Genomic DNA, 24,112 nt, shown 5'->3' on the forward strand with positions numbered 1-24,112 from the left:
GTGAAATAGAGCAGGGCATGTGCCTCCCATAATGAAAACAGACTCTACACACTGGCATTCGGTTACCGACAGCCAGTGGCAGGAATACTTCAAATCAACAAGAAACCACGGAGACTGTCAACACAGCCAGTTGTAATTGAGGGGAAATCAGAAAGAAAGTAGCACATTCCATCTATCATTAAAATGGACCGAATATCAGCCATCTCAGACGATATGAACCACTGCCCTAACTGCACCACCAGCATAAGACATCTTATGAAAAGAACCCGGTACATTCACCCACTGAAAACTTGCAAAATGTTCAAATCCGCAGATCAAGCTCATCATATGAGCAATGTACTTGTATTTGTAGACCCTCCCTGCTGCAGCTGGTACTGCATTTAATACCTGTATCCACTCATGTTGTCAATCCTTGCCAAGGAAATCATCATTTTTGTCCCGTTAATCCCCTTTCAGATGAATATACGCCTTTATCTTACCTTTATGTAAAGTACTTTCATTTTATTGGTCAATGACGCTTTAACATGTTTCCGTGTCACCCCTCCCAGCAAGGTGACAACTGCCACGATAACCGCCACACTCTCCGCCAAAAAGATCGAAAACCGTTCGATTGTTTTTGGTTCACTGTGTACACTTTCACTGCTTTATTTCAACTATTTTATACACTGAATAATTTTAATAGCAATTTCTTGTCAGAATTTCACTGATATAAAAATCCAGTCGAAAGACAGTTGTCAATGTGTTTACATGTTATATAGTCGGTAGCGGTCTTCAAAATAAGATAAAATAAACCTATATTTTTTACCTTAACATGGCAGGCAGATGTATACGTTGTATACATCTCTCAATGGTAATAGGGTCTGATGCATGCCTATATGTGGTCGCCATCCCTCATCAACCGGCTGGGGTACCCCTACCCCAGAGAGGCGTACATCAGATCGTATTACCCTCGAGTGAAGCATGCAGCGTATACTGTTGGTCTGTAACACCCTGTTCTTGCTTGACAACGGTACAAGATGTAATGGAAAGTCGGGCCAGAACATAATGACGTTGACGTCCACAAAGTATTACACATTTCGTGTATATAATCAATGCTACGTTAGGCCGTGTTGTGAATATAGATTCTATTTGTAAACTTCATGTTAACATAACGATGATTTTAGATGAGAGAGGTTCAGCGTTTATCAACATGTATAACAGGGACGCAGTTTACAAGCTAGCACTACATTAACTGGAGTTATCGTTCTTGTTTGAAGCCCTAGTATTCAGATCTACATAGCAACATGGAATATCTCCAACACGCCTCAGTGACACCGAGAACACGTGAGAAGCATTACAACCTACCTAAGGTGAAATACACCGCTGGAGCCTTCGTCCCGTCACCGCCTGCGTTGAAACCTGTCACCCTGAGCTTGTAGACAATGCCCTTCACCAGTCCGGTGATGACGCCGTGCGTCTGCTTGTCGTCTATAACCACGTCGGTCGCATCTCGCAGGTCACTGTTGGCCGGCCAGTACCGTAGCTGAAACGTTGGGAGTATGAATACTTGCTACACATACGCTATCAGCCTAACATTCAGATGCCTGGTAACAGAAGATTGGTAATCTCCAGCATGCATTCTTTCTTTGGCGGTTCCGTTTCGCAGAGTCAAGACGTGACCTAGCGATTTGACCTTGGAACACCTTCAAAACGAATGCCAGTTTCTGAAAGTAATCTGGATCTTTTTGGCCAGATCTTTTTTGCTCTTTGCTGTAACATTTGAAATGGAGGGTGATTCCTGTTGCGTTGTGGCGATGTCTTTTTAATCTTTGTAAGAAATATCATCAAAGTAAAGATTTTCAGGTAAAAGCGATTTTTCACTTGTGCAGTTGTGTAAAATCATGTTATCAACACTTTTGTTACATATTTTGACGATTGCCTGAACACAATAGGTAATTAATAGATTTTTGAAAATACAAATCGCCTATGCGTTTCTGTTTTTGAATAGTAGAGTTGGTATACGGCGCAGTATTCAGTTACAGATATAGACTTAAATACATGTAACACTGGGTCACGATACACCCTGACGCCTAGACATGAGACACCTTGATGTCTGCTCATTGACATCTCCCAAGGAACCTTCATTCTCCAGTACTGACATTTCGCGGTATTAGTTACGGTTGTTACATTTCCCCAATACACTAACTAACATTTCCATAGACAACTTAACAACTGCATACTGAAATTCCGCGAGACAACTTAATGTCTATGTATTCACACAAGAAGTCTTTCAAACATATGTTCAGTTTGGGGGGATAAAAGTGGATCCAGTTTAAAGGTACTAAACAATGTTTGTAAACGGAAAACACGCCTTCACTCACTCACTCACATGGGACTTACAATGTATCCTTGCAAAGCTTCTTCTATTATAGGGACGGTAGATATGCCCCTCCAGTTGACATACACGCTGTTGGGACCGTTGCTGTGCACCTCCACGTACTCGGGGTAGGCGTTCGGACCTGAAGACATACAACTCAGCTAACAAGGTCATTGTATAGCTTTAATCTTAATTCATCAGCACAACACGATGCGAATCACAGGTATGGGCGTGATAAAATGCTTCTGCTGTGGTCTGTTTGAATAGAAAGTGTTCCCATGAGTTGCTAAATATATCAGTTGAAAGGTTGTTAGTAAATAGAGGCAAGATGTTCATGAATAACCTATACCCAAACACCCTTTTACATTTCACATGATATTGTCACGCATCATGAAAATGCCGTTCAACAAACATAAGTGTTGACAGTTGGCGCGAAGGGACGCATGGCAACAACGGCCATAGACAGGTACGCAGGGGAGTGTCTCAAAACATTCCGAATGAATAGTGGCATCACAGACAGAGTTCATGGAAATATCAAACGGTTGCGTAGATGCCTGTTGGAGACAGTCACGAGACCAGTAAACTGCTTCAAGTTCATTGACTGCCTTAGTTACACAGTGTTGCCACATGTCATCAGTGATAGTATCCAGCCAGTCGGTCACCAAGGCCTCAACGTCACGTAATTTAAACGTGGTATTTGATCTTGCAACGCCACCCTTTGACAATACGCCATATCATCTCGATTGGATTTAGATCACACCGATACAGTGGGAGCCCCAATTGTGCTTGACGTTTACTTCTAATGTAAGTGTCTACATTGTATATGGTGTCTTGTTTGTGGCTTTTGATAGTTTCGTACAGCTGAGGCTTCGTCGCTTTCGACGGATACGTGAACACATCACCCTTACAATTGTTAGATGTCGGAGTTTTGTTGTTTGGATATAACGCGGTGTTATGGCTCAATGTCCACGACTATATGAGACTTATAAGAGACGCACAGTTAACGTATTTTTTTTTAAATCCAGCATGAAAAATAATCAATCTATCCACCTTCCACACCGGCAGTTTCCTGCGTGATCCTTATCTCCCATCGGGTACCCATTGACTGCTTGCGGCATGAGACGCATTTACCCAAGTCTCGTCAAGATACACCAGTTCATATCCAGCATCACGTTTTTTTGTGGATAGTCTTAAGAAAATGATTTCTCAAACGTACGATATGTTATACTTTGCACAAGTTTCACACGCCTCTCCTGTTCTCTCCTACTACCCGAAAGAATGAGAGTTGTCTAGTATTTATTTCGTTACTGACAACTCATTTTGGTTTTCCGGGTGGTTCTGTAATACGTTTGATGACATGTATTTGTTTTGTGATTGCAGTTTAGTGAATGCCCGTCTGTCTGGCTTGGTTCTTCTGCCAGTTGTCTAATTTATAAACCTTTGATGCTTTTGGCACGCCCCTACATAGGTTGTGTCGACAACACTGTCTCTGTTCTGTATTATATATTTGAATGCCCAAGTAGAAACACCCAATATCTTGGGAACACTTTTCATTTACTAGTACCTATCAACGGCATAAATCTGTCTCCCCCTCAGCGCGTAAGAAATCATATACATGTACTTTAATTATTAACTTTGTTGTCTGTACAATGAACTTCATTTCGTCAGACAGCAGTTATCATGAAATGCCCGTGCATCAGATGCACCTGTCGCGTCAACAATCATGTTTATAATGATGCAAGTTTGTTATGCAACATTTTCTTTAATGCATGACAATTTTTAATATATGAAAAGCTGTTCTGTTTGGGTATAGTTTATTCATTAACATTTTGTCTCGTAATATTTATTCAGTAACTTTCTCAACTGATATATTTAGCAATTCATTGGGAGACTTTCTCGTCAAACAGACTCTAGTGTATCTTGAATGCGGGTGCTTGATTCCGATTAAACTAATAGCTTGTCTCTGAAATGAGCATATTTTACTGAAAAAAACGTTCATACTGACTTGCCACATTTTCTAGACTTGCGTGGGTTTTCTTGGATATATATACATTCCGATGTAGTCCTACTCACCGAGACCCCACCCCACCCCTCTCCCCTTTTGGGTCAACAGGTGAGTTCTTTCCGGAGACAAACACAGACTTACCTTCTCCTGCTGTTGAGCCAAAGTTGATTTCGCTTTCGGGGCCCAGTCCTGCCGAGTTAAAGACCTGCACGTTGGCCCAGTAGTCATAGTTCGGGATAAGTCCGATCACAGTAGCTTGACTCCGTTGCCCGTAGTGATAGGAATGTGATACAAAATCTGGCTGCCCATCGACCCAGAAGTTCACCTACAGAAAACAGATATTTACTATTGTCATACAGTCTCTTTTAAGTTACGATAATACATACGGGTGAGGAGAGTTTCAAATTTCAGAAATTCTGACATGACATTTCTTAACGTTTTTTTCTGTTTCTTGTTTAATTTCGGCTGACCGGTCTTTGGGTGATAGCTGCAGATACCTGATATCCAATAATCTTGCCTTTGACTGCTTCCCTGGTGTCGTCCACGGCGTCAAAGTAGACAACTATTGCGGTGGCGTTGTAAGTGTTGATGTAGATGTTGTTGGGTGTTGCGTAGGGCACTGGGGGATACAAAGAAAACAGGCAACTGTCGGCACTGGGCAACTCTAATAACGTAAACAGCAGCGTTGATTGTCTTACACGTAGACAGCAAATACTATTCACCGAAAATATAATATAACATACAAAAATACAATAAAACTGGATATAATGTGACGTATGGCTTTGTGTTCTATATATACCATTAGGAAAAGAAACGCATATCCCAGAAATTATTTCGAAAATATTGTAATTTGAAACCCGACTAACTTGTCCACATGTAGACTTTAGTTCATGCTTTTTTGTATCAGTTAAAAAGAAGGCTATATGGCTATACAGCCAAGTGGATAATTTTAGATAACGGAGACTTTGAGCGACATGGTGACGAAGTACCATGGCCCAGACAGTCTTATCTCTCTCAGCCTGTCCCGTACATTTTGACCGGATGTCCTCCGAAGTTCAGGCATCCTGGCTGCTGTGCTCTTACCCGTGGCAGTACGATCTCGCTAATATAGTACCCGGATGTACCGATTTGGGCTTTAATGCTGTGACTCACGATCGAGGTCTGCCTGTACGGGGACGGTAATTTGTTATGCCTGGTTGGCTGTAACGTGCTGCAAGTCGTGATATCGTGCTCAGACCAACATTCAGAGGCCTGGCAGCAGAAGATTTGTAATCTGCAGCGCGCAATCTTTCAACGGCGATGTTCGGTGTCGCCGCGTTAAGACATGGCGTAGTGATTTGACCTTGAAACTCCTTCGAAACGAATGTCGATATGAGAAAGTAATCTAGGTTCTCATAGCCAGTCAGTGCATGCTCTTTGCTGCACAATTTCAAGGTGATTTCTGGTGATGCCTTTATAATCCTTGTAAGAAATCTCGCCGAAATCAATATTTTCAGGTGAAGTCGATTTGCAATTGTGTAAAATAGCGTTGGCAACACGTTCTAACGAATTTTTAACAAAGAGGTAATTAATTGATTTATAAAAATACAAAATGTCTATGCGTTTCTTGTTTGGGTAGTATATTAATGGACACATACGACTTTCTGCTGAGTATATGACGGATACTGTAGAGTTGGGACCCCGTCCCAAGGTGTTAAAAGCCTCCACCATCACCTCGTACTCGAGGTAGTAGTTTTCGTCCCCGACGACGACGGTTGTGGTGCCGATACGGCCGAAGATATCCACCTGCAGAAGTACACACATTATGGTCGTCGAAGCTATTTTTGTTGATGCAAATAATTGGTAGATTCCAGATTCGGTCGTCAGCATAGGGGCTAAGCGTGTTTTCGGCAACGCTGGAGATTTTTCAAATAACACATTTATTCTAGTCCAATGATTTGTTCACTGACCTTTCAATTTACAGTGTTTCTAACGAGACGCGAGGCAATAGCTTTCATGGGAAATACTGTGTTTACATTGTTTACGTTCACTTGGGCATTTCAAACTCTCGACAGTGGTGTATTTCTATCAAGTATTATCACTTGCTGAATTGAATTAAATTCTGTTTCAACAACCACTTTTACATTTGTGGTATGTCAGTGGTTAGGGACATGGGGATTGTAGTTGTGGCAGAAAGTTTTTACGTACCCGCTGCCACAAGCCGTGACTGTTCGTCTTCTTCCGCCAGAACACATAGTACCCGATCCCTGGCCCACTCTCGTCTTCCAAAGACAGGGGCTGGAATACAAAGTCGTCAAAAATGGATTACCTGTCTTGCCACAAGGACAGTCTCAGTGTCTCGCTGTTTACTGGAGAATGGACGTTTAGTATCTTTGTGGTTATAGATTCCTGTTGGGATACCAACCTGCCACGTGATGGTCAGTGTTCCCACCTTCCCTCCCCCACCCCCTACCTCCATGGGGGCAACCACAGGGGCGGCACTAGGCAGATGGTACATGCCTGCAAAGAGATGAAGAGTGGTATTTGCAGTCATGTTCCAAAGGGATGAAGAGTGTGGTATTTGCAGCCCTGTTGCAATGAGATGAAGACACATATGCCCGGCCGTGTTGCAGTGGGGGACAACACATCTATAGCAATTCGCGATAAGGTGAAGGCCCATATTTACAACCAATTTAATGGAAACATTGACATCAACAGTTATTCCCCCATTTCCGTTATGTTCCACCTTCCCATGATAGGACCGTTCACTTCCAAAAGTTTCATTGTGTCACAATATGATCAACGGCTGTACTACCATGGCCTCCCTACCTCTGACGAACAATGCTAAACAATGCACGAATTCCTGTAGTATTTCCTGACTTACTGTAGTGAAAATTAGCACCTACAACTTCTTGTAGTGTTTCTTGACTATCCAAGTGAACGCCGGACCTATAATCAATCTCCTGTGGTAGGACTGGTAGTGCCTGACTTACTGGAGGGCAGACTGGGGTCACCGTGGCCGAACATATTCGCTGCCAGCACCCTGAATCTGTAGCCCGTGCCGGGACGGAGGGAAGAGAGCTTGGTCATCCTCTTGTCTGGGTTGTCTTCGTCCACCGTCTCTGGCACATCCAAACCTGCACACGTCACACCTTCTTATAACTTCCTCAAATACCATATCAGTAATAGGTCTAACTGCATTTGTGAATAACTATAGTTTCGGTTTCTCCTGAATTCAGTACGTATATTTGCATTACGCAAACTACCACCCTATATTTAAAAAAAATGTAACGTACAACCTGGAAACCTGTACAGAGGCTCCATCACAGTACCCCCTTGTTGGGGTTGTAAGTACTCATAAACGTGGAATGTCAAACATTCTTGAAGTGCTTCTTGAAGGCATTAAGAGTACGCACGTTGAATCATTACTCTCCAGTCGCTGTTGAAGTTGGTGTTGAACTCAACGATGTAGTAGACAACGGGGTTACCCCTGTCGGCACCGTCTGTCCAGCGCAGGACCAGTTCCATGCCCTCCTGGTTGCAGTACGCGCCGGCCGGCTCCCCCGGAGGACCTGCTCACATGTTCAACATGTACACTTGGTGTTACAAGATGTCTTCGCCGTCCCCCAAATGAATCAAAATAGCATAAGCAAAACAATCAGACAAACCAGCCTCCACCCGACTCCGATACCGTAAAAACAACTATAATATATATTTGTGAATGAATAAAAAAGAAAGAAATAGCTGCAAATTACACCACAAAAACTCCACAAGAACATAGGTGAGCAAAAACAAACTAATGAGACTATGCACATCGAAAATAGTACTCCTAGCAGAGTCACAAAGAGGTACACGTCACACACCTTGCACAGTCACAAAGAGGTACACGTCACATACCACGCACAATCACAAAGATGTACACGTTACATAAAATGCACAAGCACAATGAAAGAAAGTGAAATCCCAAATATGACATATGTTGCAAGCACAAAGTGGTATACGTCACACACTTTGCACAGCCCCAAAGAGGTACACGTCACACACCTTGCACAGCCCCAAAAAGATACACGTCACACACCCTGCACAGTAACACAGACGTACATGTCACACACCTTGCACAGTCACAAAGAGGTACACGTCACACACCTCGCACAATCACAAAGAGGTACACCTCACACACTTTGCACAACCCCCAAGAGGTACACGTCACACATCTTGCAAAGTGACAAAGAGGTACACGTCACACCTTGCACAGTAACAAAGAGGTACACGTCACACCTTGCACAGTCACAAAGAGGTAAACGTCACACACCTTGCACAGTCACAAAGAGGTACACGCTACACACCTTGCACAGTCACAAAGACGTAAACGTCACACATCTTGCATAGTTGCAAAGAGGTACACGTCACACATCTTGAACAGTCACAAACAGGTACACGTGACACACCTTGCACAGTGAGCATGGCCGATGCTGATGCAGTGTCTTGAACTGTCTGAGCAAAACACGTGTATTGTCCTGTATGGATGAACTGCGCATCCCGGATGTAGAGACCTCGATTCTGGTCGCGTACACCCTGAAACAGAATATGAACACCATGGGTAGCACCATGCAAGTGGCTCCATTAAATCACACATTTGGACTGGGGTGATCTGTTTATTTGTACTCTAGTTAGATTGTAGTTTAACGATGTATTTGAGCTGATGTAGCAGGTGCACAGATTAACAAAAACACTTTGCCCAATGCTCACAGTAACCGGTGTAGTAAAATATATTGGTTCAGAGGTCACCTGTCCACTGTATAGCAAATGAGAAAACCAACCTACGTTCATTAGTCTCGAATGGGTTGTGTTATGCATGGCATTGCCTTTCTGGACCACGCAGGCTGAATACTGAAAAACATACCTTTACAAAATAGGTGTTATGACTGATGTCCAGATGGTGGCCATTGAAGGTCCAGGAATAAACGAGGTCGTAACGTGAATTGTCGAAGGAGGCCTCACAGTAGAGGAAGGCAGTGTTGTTGACGATGACCCTGGTGTCGGTAGGAACTTGGCTGATGACAGTCCGCTCTGTCGAAATGCAAGGGTTAACCGGGTCACAACCAGAAAAGCCAATTATAGAGTTATACCCAAGCTGCTACAGTGAACATAAACAGTGTAAAACACGGTGGAATGTTTTCGACGACTTTTCGATGATTGGTTTGAAAGTAAAAAAGACAATGTTTCCTTTAACTCGTACGCCTAAACGTTATATATAGTGTTTTTTTCTTCGAATGCTCTTTTCTTCTATGATCTACTAGCTGAATGTGACCAGATGTAGAGTCTGGAGCTTCAACGCACCACGAAAAGACACATTTTACCCATGCGTTAAACGAACGATTTGCTGTGGTGACACTTTAACCATTCGGCTGCCCCACCGCACTAGGTGGACTGACCTGATACAAGGAGGGTAGCTTGACTCGAGTCTGTTCCCTCCGTGTTCGTAGCGGTGCACTTGTACTCCCCGGCATCACCGGACGTGACCGCGGTGATGAGCAGGTTCCCGTTTTGTAGCAGCTGCAGCCTCCCCATGGCCCCTTCGGTGAGACCAAGGTCATGGCCGTCGTGGGACCACTTGAATTCAGGTTTAGGTGCTGCCTCGGGGTTGCAAATCATGGTCACGTTGCCGCCAATGGAGGCGACTTTATCCGTAACGGGTTGTTTGGAGAAGATAGGGGCGAAAGCTGAAACACAGTTCGATCCTGAACTAACTAAAGCAGAAAGAATTACTGCATCTAAAAACATTCATAAATTTCATTCCAAACGGAAACCTTAGAACAACGTATTATAACGTAAACATACACTTGTCATGTCCATTTTGTGAGTGCTTTTTTATTAAGTAAAAATGGAAGTTTATGTACACCTTCTGAGGTGGAATGAATACATAGAATGAAGCAAAAATCACCCCACCCCACAACCCCCCAAACAAAAAACGTTCATGTAGAAAACAACCCCAACAAATGAGAGACATAAAACCAAAACACATTTGGTACAAGGGGACTCTATATCGTACAACGCAAACACAAACTTTAGGCACGTGCATACAAACACTCACATATCAGGTATGTACACAAAGACACAAACATGCATACAAACAGACACACACTAGCTACGTACACACAAACGCACATTTTAGGTACGTACATACAAACACTAACATTTGGGGCGTGCTTATAAACAAATATTTGGTACGTACACCAAAAACAAACACATTAGGTAGGCCCATACAAACACACACATTAGGTATGTACAAACAAACATACAGGTATGGACACACAAACACAAATTCTTGGTACGTGCATACAAACACACACATTAGGTATGTACACAAACACACATTAGCTATGTACTCACAAACAGACATTTTGAGTACGCACATAGAAACACAAGCTTTAGGGGCGTGCACACACACACACACACACACACACACACACACATTTGATAAGTATACTCAAACACACACATTAGGTATAGGTTACACATACAGGTTATTTGTAGATTTTTGGCAGTATAAATATAACATTGTGATATAAGCATATATACACCTTTGTAAATGTTTCAAATGGACAAATATGTGCTTTAAGGAACAACTATTAGAGTTTGATTGCTCTGCTTTTATAAGTTTGAAAGATATATTTACACAAATATCTAAAGAGTGTTTCATTATTTGTTGATAATAGGGACATGAAGTGGTTTGGTTGTGTCTGATACGCACATGGCAAGTACTTTAATTCTAGTGAGTTATATTCAGTACATATAAAAATAAAATGTTACTCGTCTTCTATACCTAGATTACACAATGGACAGTTGCGTTCAGCAGCGTCAACATTTAACCATCTTCCCTCATTATGCTTCAGCCTTAATAATCCACATCGAAATTTGATCAAAATATTTCGAAACGTTTTGCCCAAGATACATTATTAATAGTTTTCTGACAGACTTTTAAACTCTCTTTGAATTCGTATCCTGAACCGCCATTGAATGTACTTTTCCATGATTGAAAAACATATCGTCTTAAATCTATTTAAAAACAAAGTTGCATCATCGACTGTCTGAGACATCCAGACGTAGCCAAATCCAAGAGAGAAAAGTATTTCTCTAATATATGAAATATACTTCTTGTATCCAGAGTTATCGTCATACATTTGCATTTTTTACACTTTCAAAGAGGTTATATCTTCATGCATATGAATAACCTTTAACCAATATTTCAAAGTTTTACACAATGTGCTTATAAAGAGAGGATATCTTCCACACTCGCCATATACGATAGCAGTAAGTGTTTGAGCGCTGACATTCAAGATACGTTTAATAACGTTTAATAACATTTATGCATTCCCCATATTTCTGCTCCTGCAGTAATATCGGCTGTATCTGAGCATCAAAAGTCTTAATGTACACAATGGCATAGGGCCTATTATTCCAATTCCACTTAAATTACTTATTACTCCCATTAAAGCCCGTTTGCCCCTCAGCGCTAAATCATTGATGCAAGGTCTCATTTTGAATGTTGACGAAAATATAACTCCCAAATATTTGTGTTTAATGTTGTTATTGGCTGGCCATTTAGAAACCACTTTTCACTTCCTGCTATGCGCCCCCGCCCCCCCCCCCCCCCCCTTCTAAAAACGACAATATCTGTCTTGTCTCAATTTACCTCTAGCCCTGAATATTCGGTGTAGTTATGTAGTACATTAAGTTGATTCTGTAAGCCTGTAATTGTGTCATTCATTATCATTACCAGTAGCGTTAGCTACATGTTTAGTCTCTGCAGCAAAGTTTAGCATCAGTCTAACAGGCATGTGCTTCGACTCAACTCTTGAGGGCACCGTCAAGTATTTTACAATGTGAATGAATATTTACAGATGCAATAAAATAGTCAATAACGCTCGAACCAGTTTCTGATATGTGTGTTAAGTTCCCCTCCGTATCTCCCACACATCTACCATTACATACGTACACATTATGAGCAAACCAAAGGGCAAGTAATTTTCTTCCCAACGTATTTACAGTTAGATCGCATGAGCTTCCCATGTCGAGAGGTAACGCTGCTCTGTCTACTCCCGGCTGGTCAACTTTCTCTGGGGTGTCATTACCACACCCGACCCGTGCGCTAAGGCACGTACACACAAACACAAACACAAACACGTGGGACGTGCATACAAACAGACACATTAGGTACGTACATCCAAACATACACACACATTAGATATGTACACTCAAACACACAAATTAGGTGCTGGCACATAAACACATTAGGTACGTACACACAAATACATTAGGTACGTACAAACAAACACAACATGAGGTACGTGCATAGAAACCGCACAGAGTAGGCACGTACATACACACACTCATAGATTATGTATGTATAAACAAACACAAACATTAGCTACGTACACACAAACACACATTTTAGGTACGAACGCACAAACACATTAGGTACGTATGCAGAACCACAAACATAAGGTACGTGCATGCAAACACACACATCAGGTATGCACACACGTACACACACATTGGGTACGTACACTCAACAGACACACTATAGCTTCGTACACAGAAACAATAGGTACGTGCATACAAGCACACGCATATTAGGTATGTACACGCAAACATACATTAGGTTCGTACGTACAAACATATACATTATATATTAACTACGTACAGAAAAACGCATATTGAGTAAGTACGTGCACAGACACACATTAGGTACGTACAAATATACATGCAGTGTATGCACACACAAACACACATACACACAGATACTAGGTACATACATAACACCTTCAGTTCGGCAGTGCTGAAAGACTCCCCATGTATGTTGACAGCTGAACACTGGTACATTCCATTGTGGTTTTCGGCGTTAGCATTCTTGATGGTGAGAACGTTGCCGACGATCTCAACATCGCCTGGCGTTGACGTTAGTAGTTTCGTGTCTTTGTACCATGAATATACTGCTGGTGGAACAGCAGTTGCCTGGCAACGCCATGTCATCTGACTACCAACGTCCACGTACTGGTCTCGCAAAGGGAATATGAAATATGGCCTTGCTGAAAACGATGAAATGTAATATTACTGTCTTTTGTCGCCAGATACCGGTTGATGTACTGGCATATGTATGGGTAATTATTGTACCATATATATATCGAATCGGTGACACCCCATTTTGTTATTTTATTACATGCTAACATGTAGGTTTATTTCTATTATCCAAAGAAATACCGGAACATCTGTTATTTTGATAGTGTTCACGTAGCAATGAATTGAAACCTTCAAATATTACACTGTATCTGTCTTCCTGAACATTATCACCTACGCAATGTTGAAGCATTCACAAATGCAGTTTTTGCAGCATGCACGTGGACCACATGATCCTAATGAAGCATTTGCGTGAATGGGTATAAGAAATGAAATGTCAGTGCACAATGCGAAAATTGCTGAGTGAATTTGAAAGCGCGATTGAATGGCTTCTGGGTGGCGGTTCGATTCGTGAGGTTGCTCGACGTCTTCAGAAGCCCCCCTCTGTGATTCGTCGACTTTTTGACAGGTGTCCGACGACAGGGCGAGTGCCGGACCGGCCATGTTCCGGAAGTCATGTCATTACATCAACTCTGCGGCAGGTGTCTCAGCAAATGATCTTCGCCCGAAGTTGAGGAATGTCACGAATGTCAAGGTCAGTGCCCACAACATTCGTAATTATTTACAGCATCCATGTAGCTGTCAGACAACCGTTACAGTCTGTGCACAGAACAGTTTGGGAAGCATAGTGTCGTGCTCACGTGTGATGGTATCGTCAACACTGGTCACGGGTGTTGCTTTCACAATGTGAACGTTAGTGATCGTGACCGGTTTTGTGGAAGATGCGTCATGATGCGGGATGCCTTCAGTCTTCATCCAGGATTCCTCTGTACCGTATTCGTGAAAACCTAACTGATATACGGTACAGAGATGAGATTCTTGGTGCACTTGTCATTCCGCCACTTAACGCAAGTTGTGTTCCAGATGTTGTATACACCTCATACAGGATGGCAACGCCAGGTACGAGGCGCTGTGAGGATGCAGTGGTCAGCATACTCAACAGGCCTCGCTCCCACAGCGCATGTCCTTGACATCCTTGGTAGGACCCCCCGTCTCCAGTAAACACTGACTCCTGATTTCTAGACCAATGGCGATTATTAGTAAAAACAGAATGTAGTGCAGAATGTGTAAGAAACAGAGGTAACTTTGTGACTTTGTGACTTTGCAAATTGACCCTTCTTCATTCTATTGAATTTTACTGTGCTATACATCATATGATGTTCACAAAAAGTCACTTTCATGGAACAAAAGCTAAAGTATCGTACAACATTCGTTGTGCTTTGATCTGAATAGGCGTTCACAACTTACCAAAAAGCTAATGAATGAGTGCTCCCATTTTCTTTGAATGATTATATTATCCTCTACTCGAATTGCCAAAACAACTGGCATCACAACAACCAGACGCAGATTTCTTTGTCGACATTAGGACGAAATGCGTCTTTTGGATATTTCAGGTGGTTAGGCTAGCTGGCTCAGTTGACACAAGTCATCGTATCCATTTTGCGTTTATCAGTGTTAAATCGTTATTCATCGGATCGCCTGGTCTATATTCGCTTACTCATAGAAAGCCGTCAAGTAGCTGGAATATTGCTTAGTGCGACTTTAAACGGCAAACAAACATAATATGGATGAAGACTTGTATATGATTTGTTGGGTACAGATAAAAGTACACGTGAACAGAGAATCAACATCAGTCACTTGTCTACCACACAAAGACTCACATTCAATATTGACGTAGAAAGACTTTGTGTCTGCTGCAGTGGCACCCCTGTTGACGTGACAGGTGTAGTTACCGCCGTCCTCCACCCTGGCATCGTCAATCATAAGCACGCGGTTGTGGTCTTCGAGGTGGGAGTTGTGGGGGAGACCGAGGTTGGTGACGCCGTCCCCTCGAGTCCACGAGTAATATAGAGGTAACCTAAAAGTGAGGGGTACAACAGTGAGGTGGTGGTGTTCTCATCCAGTTATACTGTTGTGTTTACGATATGATGTACAGTAAATATGTTATATGCTTATAGCAAACATTTCACTGTGTATATTACCTATCTTGGCACTGTGTACTTTGCGTAATATATATGCATAGAAGATGTTTTCGGTTCACATTACATACTTTACATGAGTTATAACTAATATTGTATATATTATATACTGAGGAACAAAGGAAACCCAATTAAAGACAAAACATTCCCGAAATTTCATAACGAAAGCCTTCATGTTTATGTCGTCTATTTACAAACTTGACAAAAAGCCAGAGTTGCGTTACTTTTGCGGTTCAGTATACCTTTTGCAATCCTTACCATATACGTTTGTCAAAGTATATTGTCTTTATGAAACGTGTTGTAGTATATACTTGATATATACTTATGTTCAAAAGTTTTAGGTTCACAGATGCAAATATAGCCACTTACACCAGGCAACTGTTCTATACTAAATTTTGCAAGAAGCTCAAGTCGGATATTCTGTGTGTGGTGAACATCTGTACTGTATATACAAGACCAGCACACCCTTACTTTCCGTATGCCAAACACTCAAGCCGGATATTCTGACCCCTCAAGGACGGATTAGGAAACACTGCCGGAAAGTCGTTGTGGATGGTCGGCCCGAAGTCCATGGCGGCTGAAACGTCCATGTTTAGTTCACAATATACTTGAAGTAAAATACGGCCATTATGGAATCTTCATGAGCTATGTTGTGATGTGTATATATACAACAATACAAATGATCACTTAAAACATTATTGTCCTTTCTTACAAGATCTCAACTTTTGATGTCAATCAACAATATGTATTTCTGCGGATGCAGTAATCTGGCTCTTACTTTCTCCTCCAACTTTAAGCTCTATGCCGAGGCTGGTTCTTGATGGGGGTTGGAATGTTGCTAGTACCTGCCCCGAGGGCACGGACAGCGTGACCACACAATGATAGAAACCAGCGTCTGACTGCTGGACCTCGGATAGGTACAGGTTCCCGTTGTGGGATATGAACTGGTACTCATTCAGCTCGGGCCGGACGAAGTGGGCTGCATTGTTCTTGTACCACTGGTACGTTAGAGCTGGATACAACATGCAAACACGGTTGATATGTTAGTGCCCGACAAACACATACACATTTATACCCCAAGAAAGTCAATACTAGACACAATGCATAACATACATCACATACGTGTCTTTCGATAATATATACAACAGTTTCTTGTGTTTTATGAATGATGTATCAGATACAAGCTTTGTAAGAGTGATGTATCACATGCTTGTGTTTCAGACTTATCACATGGTTGTGCTTTTGGGGTGATACATCACATGTTTATGTTCTAGGAGTGATATAACACATGCTGATTGTACCTGGGTTATAGGTGGGGACCTTGCAGGTTATATCGGCTCCCTGGTAGAGAGCGGCGTACTGTGACCCCGGGGGATCGTTGGAGAACTCGTGTAGATCTGCAACATGACATACGTAAGTAATACTTCACTCATCAAAACTCTGCACAGTTTCTGAGCTATGATGTCAAACGTGTCAATGAGTTGTACCTTCACCTATGTTACAAAGTGTCAGGCATAAAATATTTAATATTATTATACGTCACAGTTTATCAATCACTCCCTGTAATAGGACTTTTCTCAGTATCAGATGACCCTCCATTCAATACTGTTTGAATGTGGCGCTGTTTCGAACAATATTTCAGATACATAGCGTGTCATTCTGGAGATGAAGGAAAGATCTGAGTACTGCGGGTCTCAGACGTCTCACAGCCGATGAGCACGCTGTGCTCAAACGGTTTTAGGCGTGTCATCATGACACAACTCTGCACAGCTAATTACGACACCTGAGAAAAACTTGCCTGCCCGTTTCCCCCTTTCTTCCCCTACCACTCAGAACAGAAGACCGACTGACTGATTGACTGACTGACTATGGTTTACGCCGCTTTTAGCCATATTGCAGCAACATCAGGGTGGGGATACTCAAGAAATGGCCTTCACACATCGTATCCATGTGGGTATTTGAATCCGGGAAAGCTACCCCACCACCCCATAACAAAGAAGAAGAATACCGTACATCCAAATGACACCTGAATTGGATCACTGATGATCGTCCCGATAGAGTTGGTAGCTGTGCACTGGTATATCCCCATGTCCACATTTGCATCCGGGTTCTGGATAGTGAGCCTGCCATTGGTTAACGTGTAACGTTCATCCACCGATGACGTGACCTCCGATTGGTTAGCAGTGCCATAGTACTTGTACCATTTAAATTTCGGCTGCGGAGTACCGGTCGCACTACACTCGATGGATGCAGTTGGATTACGTCCAGCAATAACAATGTCGGGATTACGGTTGAGGAACTTAGGGCCACGTGGAATGAGGCTGGGATCTGTGATGTCCTGGCCGTAGGCTGGAGTGAGTGAGTGAACGAGTGGTGAATCACGAGAAAAATCTTTTCTAAAATTTAATGATTTCCTTCAACATATTTTTTTGCTCTTATTTGGAGCCGCACATTTACGTCTGAAAAACTGCAGATATTACGTTAGTAGTACGCGTGTATTCTAGTTTACTGAACAAATCTATTCGCCAACGAAATTGATATTATCATTAGAAGTTGCTCTTCGGTAGCTGTTGGTTTCAAATATCTCGTCAGTAGTAATGACGAATGTTCATTTCTTTACAGTGATTGTGTGACTGGCACAATGCATAGTTTGTATTGTTTTAACTGGGTCCTATTCAAAACGGATTTCAAGATATATATTCAGTTGTTTTCTGATGTCAAAATGTTCCAGAGGGTACTCGACGTTCATTGTTTTATGCATTATGCATCCATGCGTAGACTGGTGTTCCCCGTAATGGTGTTTGTCTCCTAGAATACCCTGTGTCATCGATTATATTTAGCAATAATTTCAAATAAACGGATTTTGCCGTTTGCTCCCAACAGACGTTGTTTCGGCTCCTAATAGAGAGTGATCTGTACCTCGCGTAGCGAAGGGTCCACTCACTGTCGTCTCGAACTACTCACTGAAGTCTCGAACTACTCACTGAAGTCTCGAACTACTTACTGAAGTCTCGAACAGCCTGCGTTATTCTGAAGGCTTCGTTCTTACTGATCTCACAGATGTACGAGAGGACGGCACTCCTCGGAGATCGACTCCAGCCAAACCCTCCCAGTGGAACTATAAACAGAACACATGTTCGTTTCTTTATAGCGGTAATATTACATGCCGACATGTGTTAAACAGTACCGCAGTTTACATTGACAAATTATGATGTATTATATACCGCCTCCGTATAATATCTTACATACTTACAATGTATTATACATAAAGAATGATTACAACATATACCGGAATATTTATAAACAATGATCTGATTGGTGAGATTGTAATCAGTCGTTTCCAGCCACCAGTCCTGTCCCAGTTGATTGAATGAGCCATCGCCTTCCCACTTCAGGTTCATCGGGTCTCCTGTCCCGCTGGTGAACCACATGTCCTGTCTGAAACCCACATAGTCCTGCACACCTTACATTGATGTCATGAATAGCGACGCCGATCTGAATAACTGAGCAACAGTCTTTCTGTTTAAACGTAGTGTGAGGCAATGCTGCTCAAACAAACGCATACTAGTACTCATAATATACCCAGAATCGAATCGAGACTTCTTACAAAAGGTTTGTCACTTTTATATGAACAAACAGCTTTTACAGAATATTATTTCGGGTTTGCTTAATGAGTATTGCCCAAAGCGGTTTGGGTCTAACACGGATGAAATGCGTGGATTGGAACTTGAATCCCCTGCCAGAGAATCCAGTCACGGCTAAGGGACACAACCCGATTATGAAACTCCACTGATTATAACGTGATTTATTAGCATTATTGTGATATAGATGATTTGACGCTGACAAAGGTAATTCTGACTTTAAATAATGATATGCAATTTCTCTCCCTCCCCCTCCCTCCTCTCACTCTCTCAACACCCACACCTTGTAATATCGTAACCTCTGAGAGGGCCATATTCAAGCCATTATCCGAGTTATGCACCACATTACTGACGAGACCCATGTCTTGATTAGAAGTAGTCTAACCTGTTTTCGTCGTTCTTGGTCAACCACTGGCTGATAAAGTTGTGTTCACTGGCGTCGTTAACACTGACTAGACTGGCTCCGTCAGCCTGACGAGAGACGCGGAACATGAGTGACGGACAGACACAGTATAGAACATGACAGTGTGTAGAACACGACAGTGTGTAGAACATGACAGTGTGTAGTTACTTTAACACTTTTCAACACGACAGTGTCTGTTTTCCTCACCTTGATATTTCTTGATATCCTCTCAACATTTCAACATAACGTGTTTTGGTTTAGAATTTCAACAGTTTTCATCATCACAATGTCTTACTTCTTCAGTTCTTCGCACATAATATTGTCAGGTTAATAATGTCAGATATCTTCAGGTGTTTACAAAATTATATTGTGTGGAACGTGAGCATTTTCAGTGGGTTGTCGGCAATAATATTTATTTGCATCGACATGTAAGTTATCGATAAATTTAAAGAAACATCTTGTTAATTTCGATTTATTTGATACTTCATACTAATTTGAACAGTCTGAATCATGATCGGCTTATATGGCCACGGGAGATCACTGAGAAAACAGTAATTACAAATATTTGACCACGTGTTGAGTCTCTTGGAACACTTAATGTTTTACAATTATTGTACCTGACATGCCGCTATTGCTTCCGCATACACCCGGGGTGGGTAGATCACGAAGTGATAACACTTCAGCCCATATTCATCCCATCCTAGAGGGCAATCTGAAACATCACCATCACCATCATCCTCATCATCAACATCAACAGAAACAGCAACAGCAGTAGCAGCACCAATACCACTATCATAAGCAATAGCAGCATCAACACCACCACCACCATACCGTCACCCTCATCATCACCCTCCTCCTCCTCCTCCTCAACATCATCATCAACATCATCATCCCCAACATGACCACCGCCATCGCTACCAAAACAGTAACATGACAAAATCAGTAGAGCATCCGCACAGGAATATTATCACGTGTTTGAAAGGACAGCGCCGTACAGCCTTGAACAGGATGTCATTAGAAACACTATACAATCAAAGATACCGACATCGTATCTTCCTCTTAGGATTAATTAAAGGTTGAAGAGTGAAACAGTAGTAAGTTGGACAGTAAGACCGAATTGGTTCTCGGAAGAGGTTTTCAGCGCAAATTTCAAATTTTAACTTTCACATTATGCACTGCCACTGACATTCTGATCAGCAGCTTATCACGTGTCACCTTCATGGCTGCACGTCAGCGACGTACAACACATCCTGGGACAGACATAACCTGGCGCTATCTCTCCTCATGTTTGAAAGTTCGTGGGTTAACCGCAGTTCAGACGTTGGGGATGGCTACAGGCATTGATAACATCGCGTCACCAAAATTAGTGAAATAATTCAAATTGTCGGTGAAATATGTCAAATAATGCTCTTTGGTGAAATATGTTCAAACAACGATCTTGCCTGCAATGTGTCAAATAACGCACTTCCCTGAAATATGTCAAATATCTATCTTTGATAAAATATATCAAATAACATTCTATGTTATGTAACGTTTTATGGTGGAATATGTCAAATATCGTAGACTGGATGAAAGAGACGAATGTAGCTGGTGGGTGAACGTTAACTGCAGAAATGACCATATAATGCATGTTATGTATAATGGTATATGTCACCTGAAGACTGGGAATGAAATAACCCAATTCCTCATACTTTGTCAACACCGTTGTTTAGGAAACGCTATAAAGTATCGCTGCATGATTAAAGAAATCAGACCCTGCGTCCTGCTGAAATGCATGTATGTCAAGCTGCGCTGACTGAGTGGGTTAGATGGCGGACTTTTTGCGTTGGCGATTAAGTTCTTGAATTTGAGAGAGTGGGTCTGAATCTCAGATGGTGTTCAGCCTTGCCAAACACTATATCAAATATAACACGTTTACATTGTTCACTTTCTTAATGTGCACTCATGCAAAATTTAGCGTGCCAAGAGACAGTTACCATGCTTTGTTCCCTCGGTCATGTGAGTAAATCAGAATGTTAATACGTGCATTTATTCATGTTTCGCCTTTCTAAATTACGTGGCTGTGCACGACCGATTTATTATTGAATACTTAACAGAGTTCTTATAAGCGTTGTTATGAACTCTACATTTGCCAGATACACAAAGTATGCCAAAACACATGTAATTCACATTATATTTTCTTGTTTGAAAATTTTACTTTTTCAGTTATTTCCCAAATTCACACAGAGGAAAAACTACCTAGATGTCTCGTAGATAGTATCTGCAATGGTTATGGTAGAACTCAATGCACACATTCTTCACTCAGGGTGAGGACAAACTTGTACACAGAGATAACGAGATGATCTGCTCTGTAGGCTACCCGGCTGTACTGTCCTACACTGGAACGTGTCACGGCAACGGTGTACGTTCACCCACTGTTGGCTATCTGGCTGTATTGTCCTGCACAGGAACGTGTCACAGCCACGGTGTACGTTCACCCACAAGTAGGGACCAGCATTGTGATACTCAGGGGAAGGGTGTCTAATGTCTAATTTGCGACTGGCTAAACACAAAACTTCTTTGTCATGCATAATCAGAAACGTACTGTTTTATTATAAGAAAAAGACTAACTTAAAGTGTCAGCACCACAGAATAAATAGTGACGGTCATCCTTATAAAGTGACTGAAGCAAATAAATGATGAAAATTATCGATCACTGATGTTCTGTGATGACAGACACCAAGTGTTCGCGAATACGGATAGCATATCCAGCATTAACTCCACCGTGGCCCTAACGTATTATTATTGACTATTTCGGCTCATATCCTATAACAATAGCTAAATATACTACTGCGATGCTGTGGATATAGTTAAAAATACTAATGCGATACTGTTGGTATAGTTCAAAATACTATTGAGATACTGTTACAGTCAACTGTACTCAAATTTGAAATATCAGCTGAGACATCACAAAGGTTATCTATGCCTTTTGCCTCAAACTCTGGTGTTCGACAAAGATGTACATTACCACCAACACTCTTTAACACATTTATAAATGATATACATAAATATCTACAGACAGAACCTCTAGGACAAAAATGGAATAATATCCAAATGTGCCATTTATTATTTGCTGATGGTCTCTTCTTGTTATCAGATTCACTCCTTCAATTGCAAATGCTATGAACCACGATATTGCACTATAAATAATTTTCAAATTAAAGATGATAAATCCAAAGTAGTTAATTTCGGGAAGAACAATAAATGCAAAAATTTAAAGGCCAGCACAAAGAAACATACGATAGCTACAGCAGACATGTACATATAAAGGTATACAACTTCTTGAAATAGAAAGTTCAAACGTTGTACATAAGCACTCTTCATAGGTTAAAACAGCGGCCTTTCATGGTGATATTCCAGTAAAAGTCGTCTTCAGACTTTCTAAAACCACCATAGATCCATCAATGTTATACTGCTGGTATGTTTGGGGTGTAGATTTAATAAAGTTTAAGACATTGAAACACTGCTCCGAGAAGAAACAAAACAAAAACAAACTACAGCCTCAGTTTTCTAAATCTTTGTTAGGAGTAGGTAATAAAACACGTAAGTAGCAGAACTAGGTGTGTACCCTTTTACTGGAACCAATCATCAGAAAGATAATTGATTATAAGTTCCATATGGACAACACAACAAATGTCACGCTTAAAGATGCATAAAAAAGGCTGGCTTCATAAGGTTAATAAAATAAAGCGAACTTTCGAAATAGTGAACACGGATAATAATCTATCTGCCAGGAATGAACTCCAGTCCAAATATGAAGACACGTTCAACCATTCATCAAGTGAATACCCACATCAAATAACAAATTAAGAACATACACATTGTTCAAGCCATCTACGCAACTCGAGAATTCCATTAAAGAAACAAAGATCAAAGATGACATTTTTCAAAACTACGGTTGAATAATCATAATTGAGTCCAAATTATAACCAGAGGATATACAAAATGTGCAACCCCTCTAGAACAACGTCCTGTGAAATGTGAAGATGAACAACGTCATAAAATATCATGTGCCAGGTATAGTAAAGAAAGGGAATCACTGCTACAAACAATTCTACAAACAATGCTTTATCTTCATAAAAAATTGCTACACTCTCTATAAAAGAACATTTTAACAATTTTCACAACCAGATGATATGAAACAAGTGCCAAACTATGTCATCATATTTACAATATTAAATGAATTCTGTGTACTGCCATAGTCTCTCCATATTGTTTCTTTGTGATTATACGACATATGATTCGTGATTTCACACTCATGTATGAAATGTATCTGTATTTCTATATCTGTGCACCTACTGTGTTTATATTTTGTATATAGTTTCTAGATTATTGCCTCTGTTTCGTCATGGTATGCTATGCAATAAACATCTTATCTTATCTTAACTTATCTTACTATAGCATTATAGCTAAATATACAATTGCGATACTATAGCGGTTAATTCATGACGTGATGAGAACCTACTTCTCCAATAATTCTGCAACTCAGAGTTTGTTACAGAACTCAAGACCCTTCCTTCATTATTTGTA

At 41.3% G+C, this 24,112-nt stretch overlaps 1 protein-coding gene across 1 annotated transcript in view; it reads right to left on the minus strand.

The window, feature by feature from the left end:
* LOC137297718 (contactin-like) overlaps positions 1 to 24,112 on the minus strand; it is a 30,265-nt gene that overhangs the window by 2,854 nt on the left and 3,299 nt on the right. Inside the window, exons 3-24 of the mRNA XM_067829651.1 lie at positions 20,161 to 20,255; positions 19,526 to 19,611; positions 18,789 to 18,937; positions 18,504 to 18,617; positions 17,513 to 17,848; positions 16,801 to 16,896; positions 16,278 to 16,511; positions 15,971 to 16,076; positions 15,182 to 15,378; positions 13,160 to 13,432; positions 9,776 to 10,063; positions 9,244 to 9,410; positions 8,789 to 8,915; positions 7,757 to 7,912; positions 7,334 to 7,477; positions 6,766 to 6,860; positions 6,549 to 6,638; positions 5,999 to 6,146; positions 4,859 to 4,980; positions 4,503 to 4,686; positions 2,380 to 2,498; positions 1,345 to 1,522 (exon numbers count right to left, since the gene is read on the minus strand). Coding sequence (XP_067685752.1) covers positions 1,345 to 1,522; positions 2,380 to 2,498; positions 4,503 to 4,686; positions 4,859 to 4,980; positions 5,999 to 6,146; positions 6,549 to 6,638; positions 6,766 to 6,860; positions 7,334 to 7,477; positions 7,757 to 7,912; positions 8,789 to 8,915; positions 9,244 to 9,410; positions 9,776 to 10,063; positions 13,160 to 13,432; positions 15,182 to 15,378; positions 15,971 to 16,076; positions 16,278 to 16,511; positions 16,801 to 16,896; positions 17,513 to 17,848; positions 18,504 to 18,617; positions 18,789 to 18,937; positions 19,526 to 19,611; positions 20,161 to 20,255 — 3,504 coding nt within the window. The remainder of the gene's footprint in view (positions 1 to 1,344; positions 1,523 to 2,379; positions 2,499 to 4,502; positions 4,687 to 4,858; positions 4,981 to 5,998; positions 6,147 to 6,548; positions 6,639 to 6,765; positions 6,861 to 7,333; positions 7,478 to 7,756; positions 7,913 to 8,788; positions 8,916 to 9,243; positions 9,411 to 9,775; positions 10,064 to 13,159; positions 13,433 to 15,181; positions 15,379 to 15,970; positions 16,077 to 16,277; positions 16,512 to 16,800; positions 16,897 to 17,512; positions 17,849 to 18,503; positions 18,618 to 18,788; positions 18,938 to 19,525; positions 19,612 to 20,160; positions 20,256 to 24,112) is intronic.

This window comes from Haliotis asinina, chromosome 10 (assembly GCF_037392515.1).
Source record: "Haliotis asinina isolate JCU_RB_2024 chromosome 10, JCU_Hal_asi_v2, whole genome shotgun sequence".
In the NCBI taxonomy this organism is placed as follows: Eukaryota; Metazoa; Mollusca; class Gastropoda; order Lepetellida; family Haliotidae; genus Haliotis; species Haliotis asinina.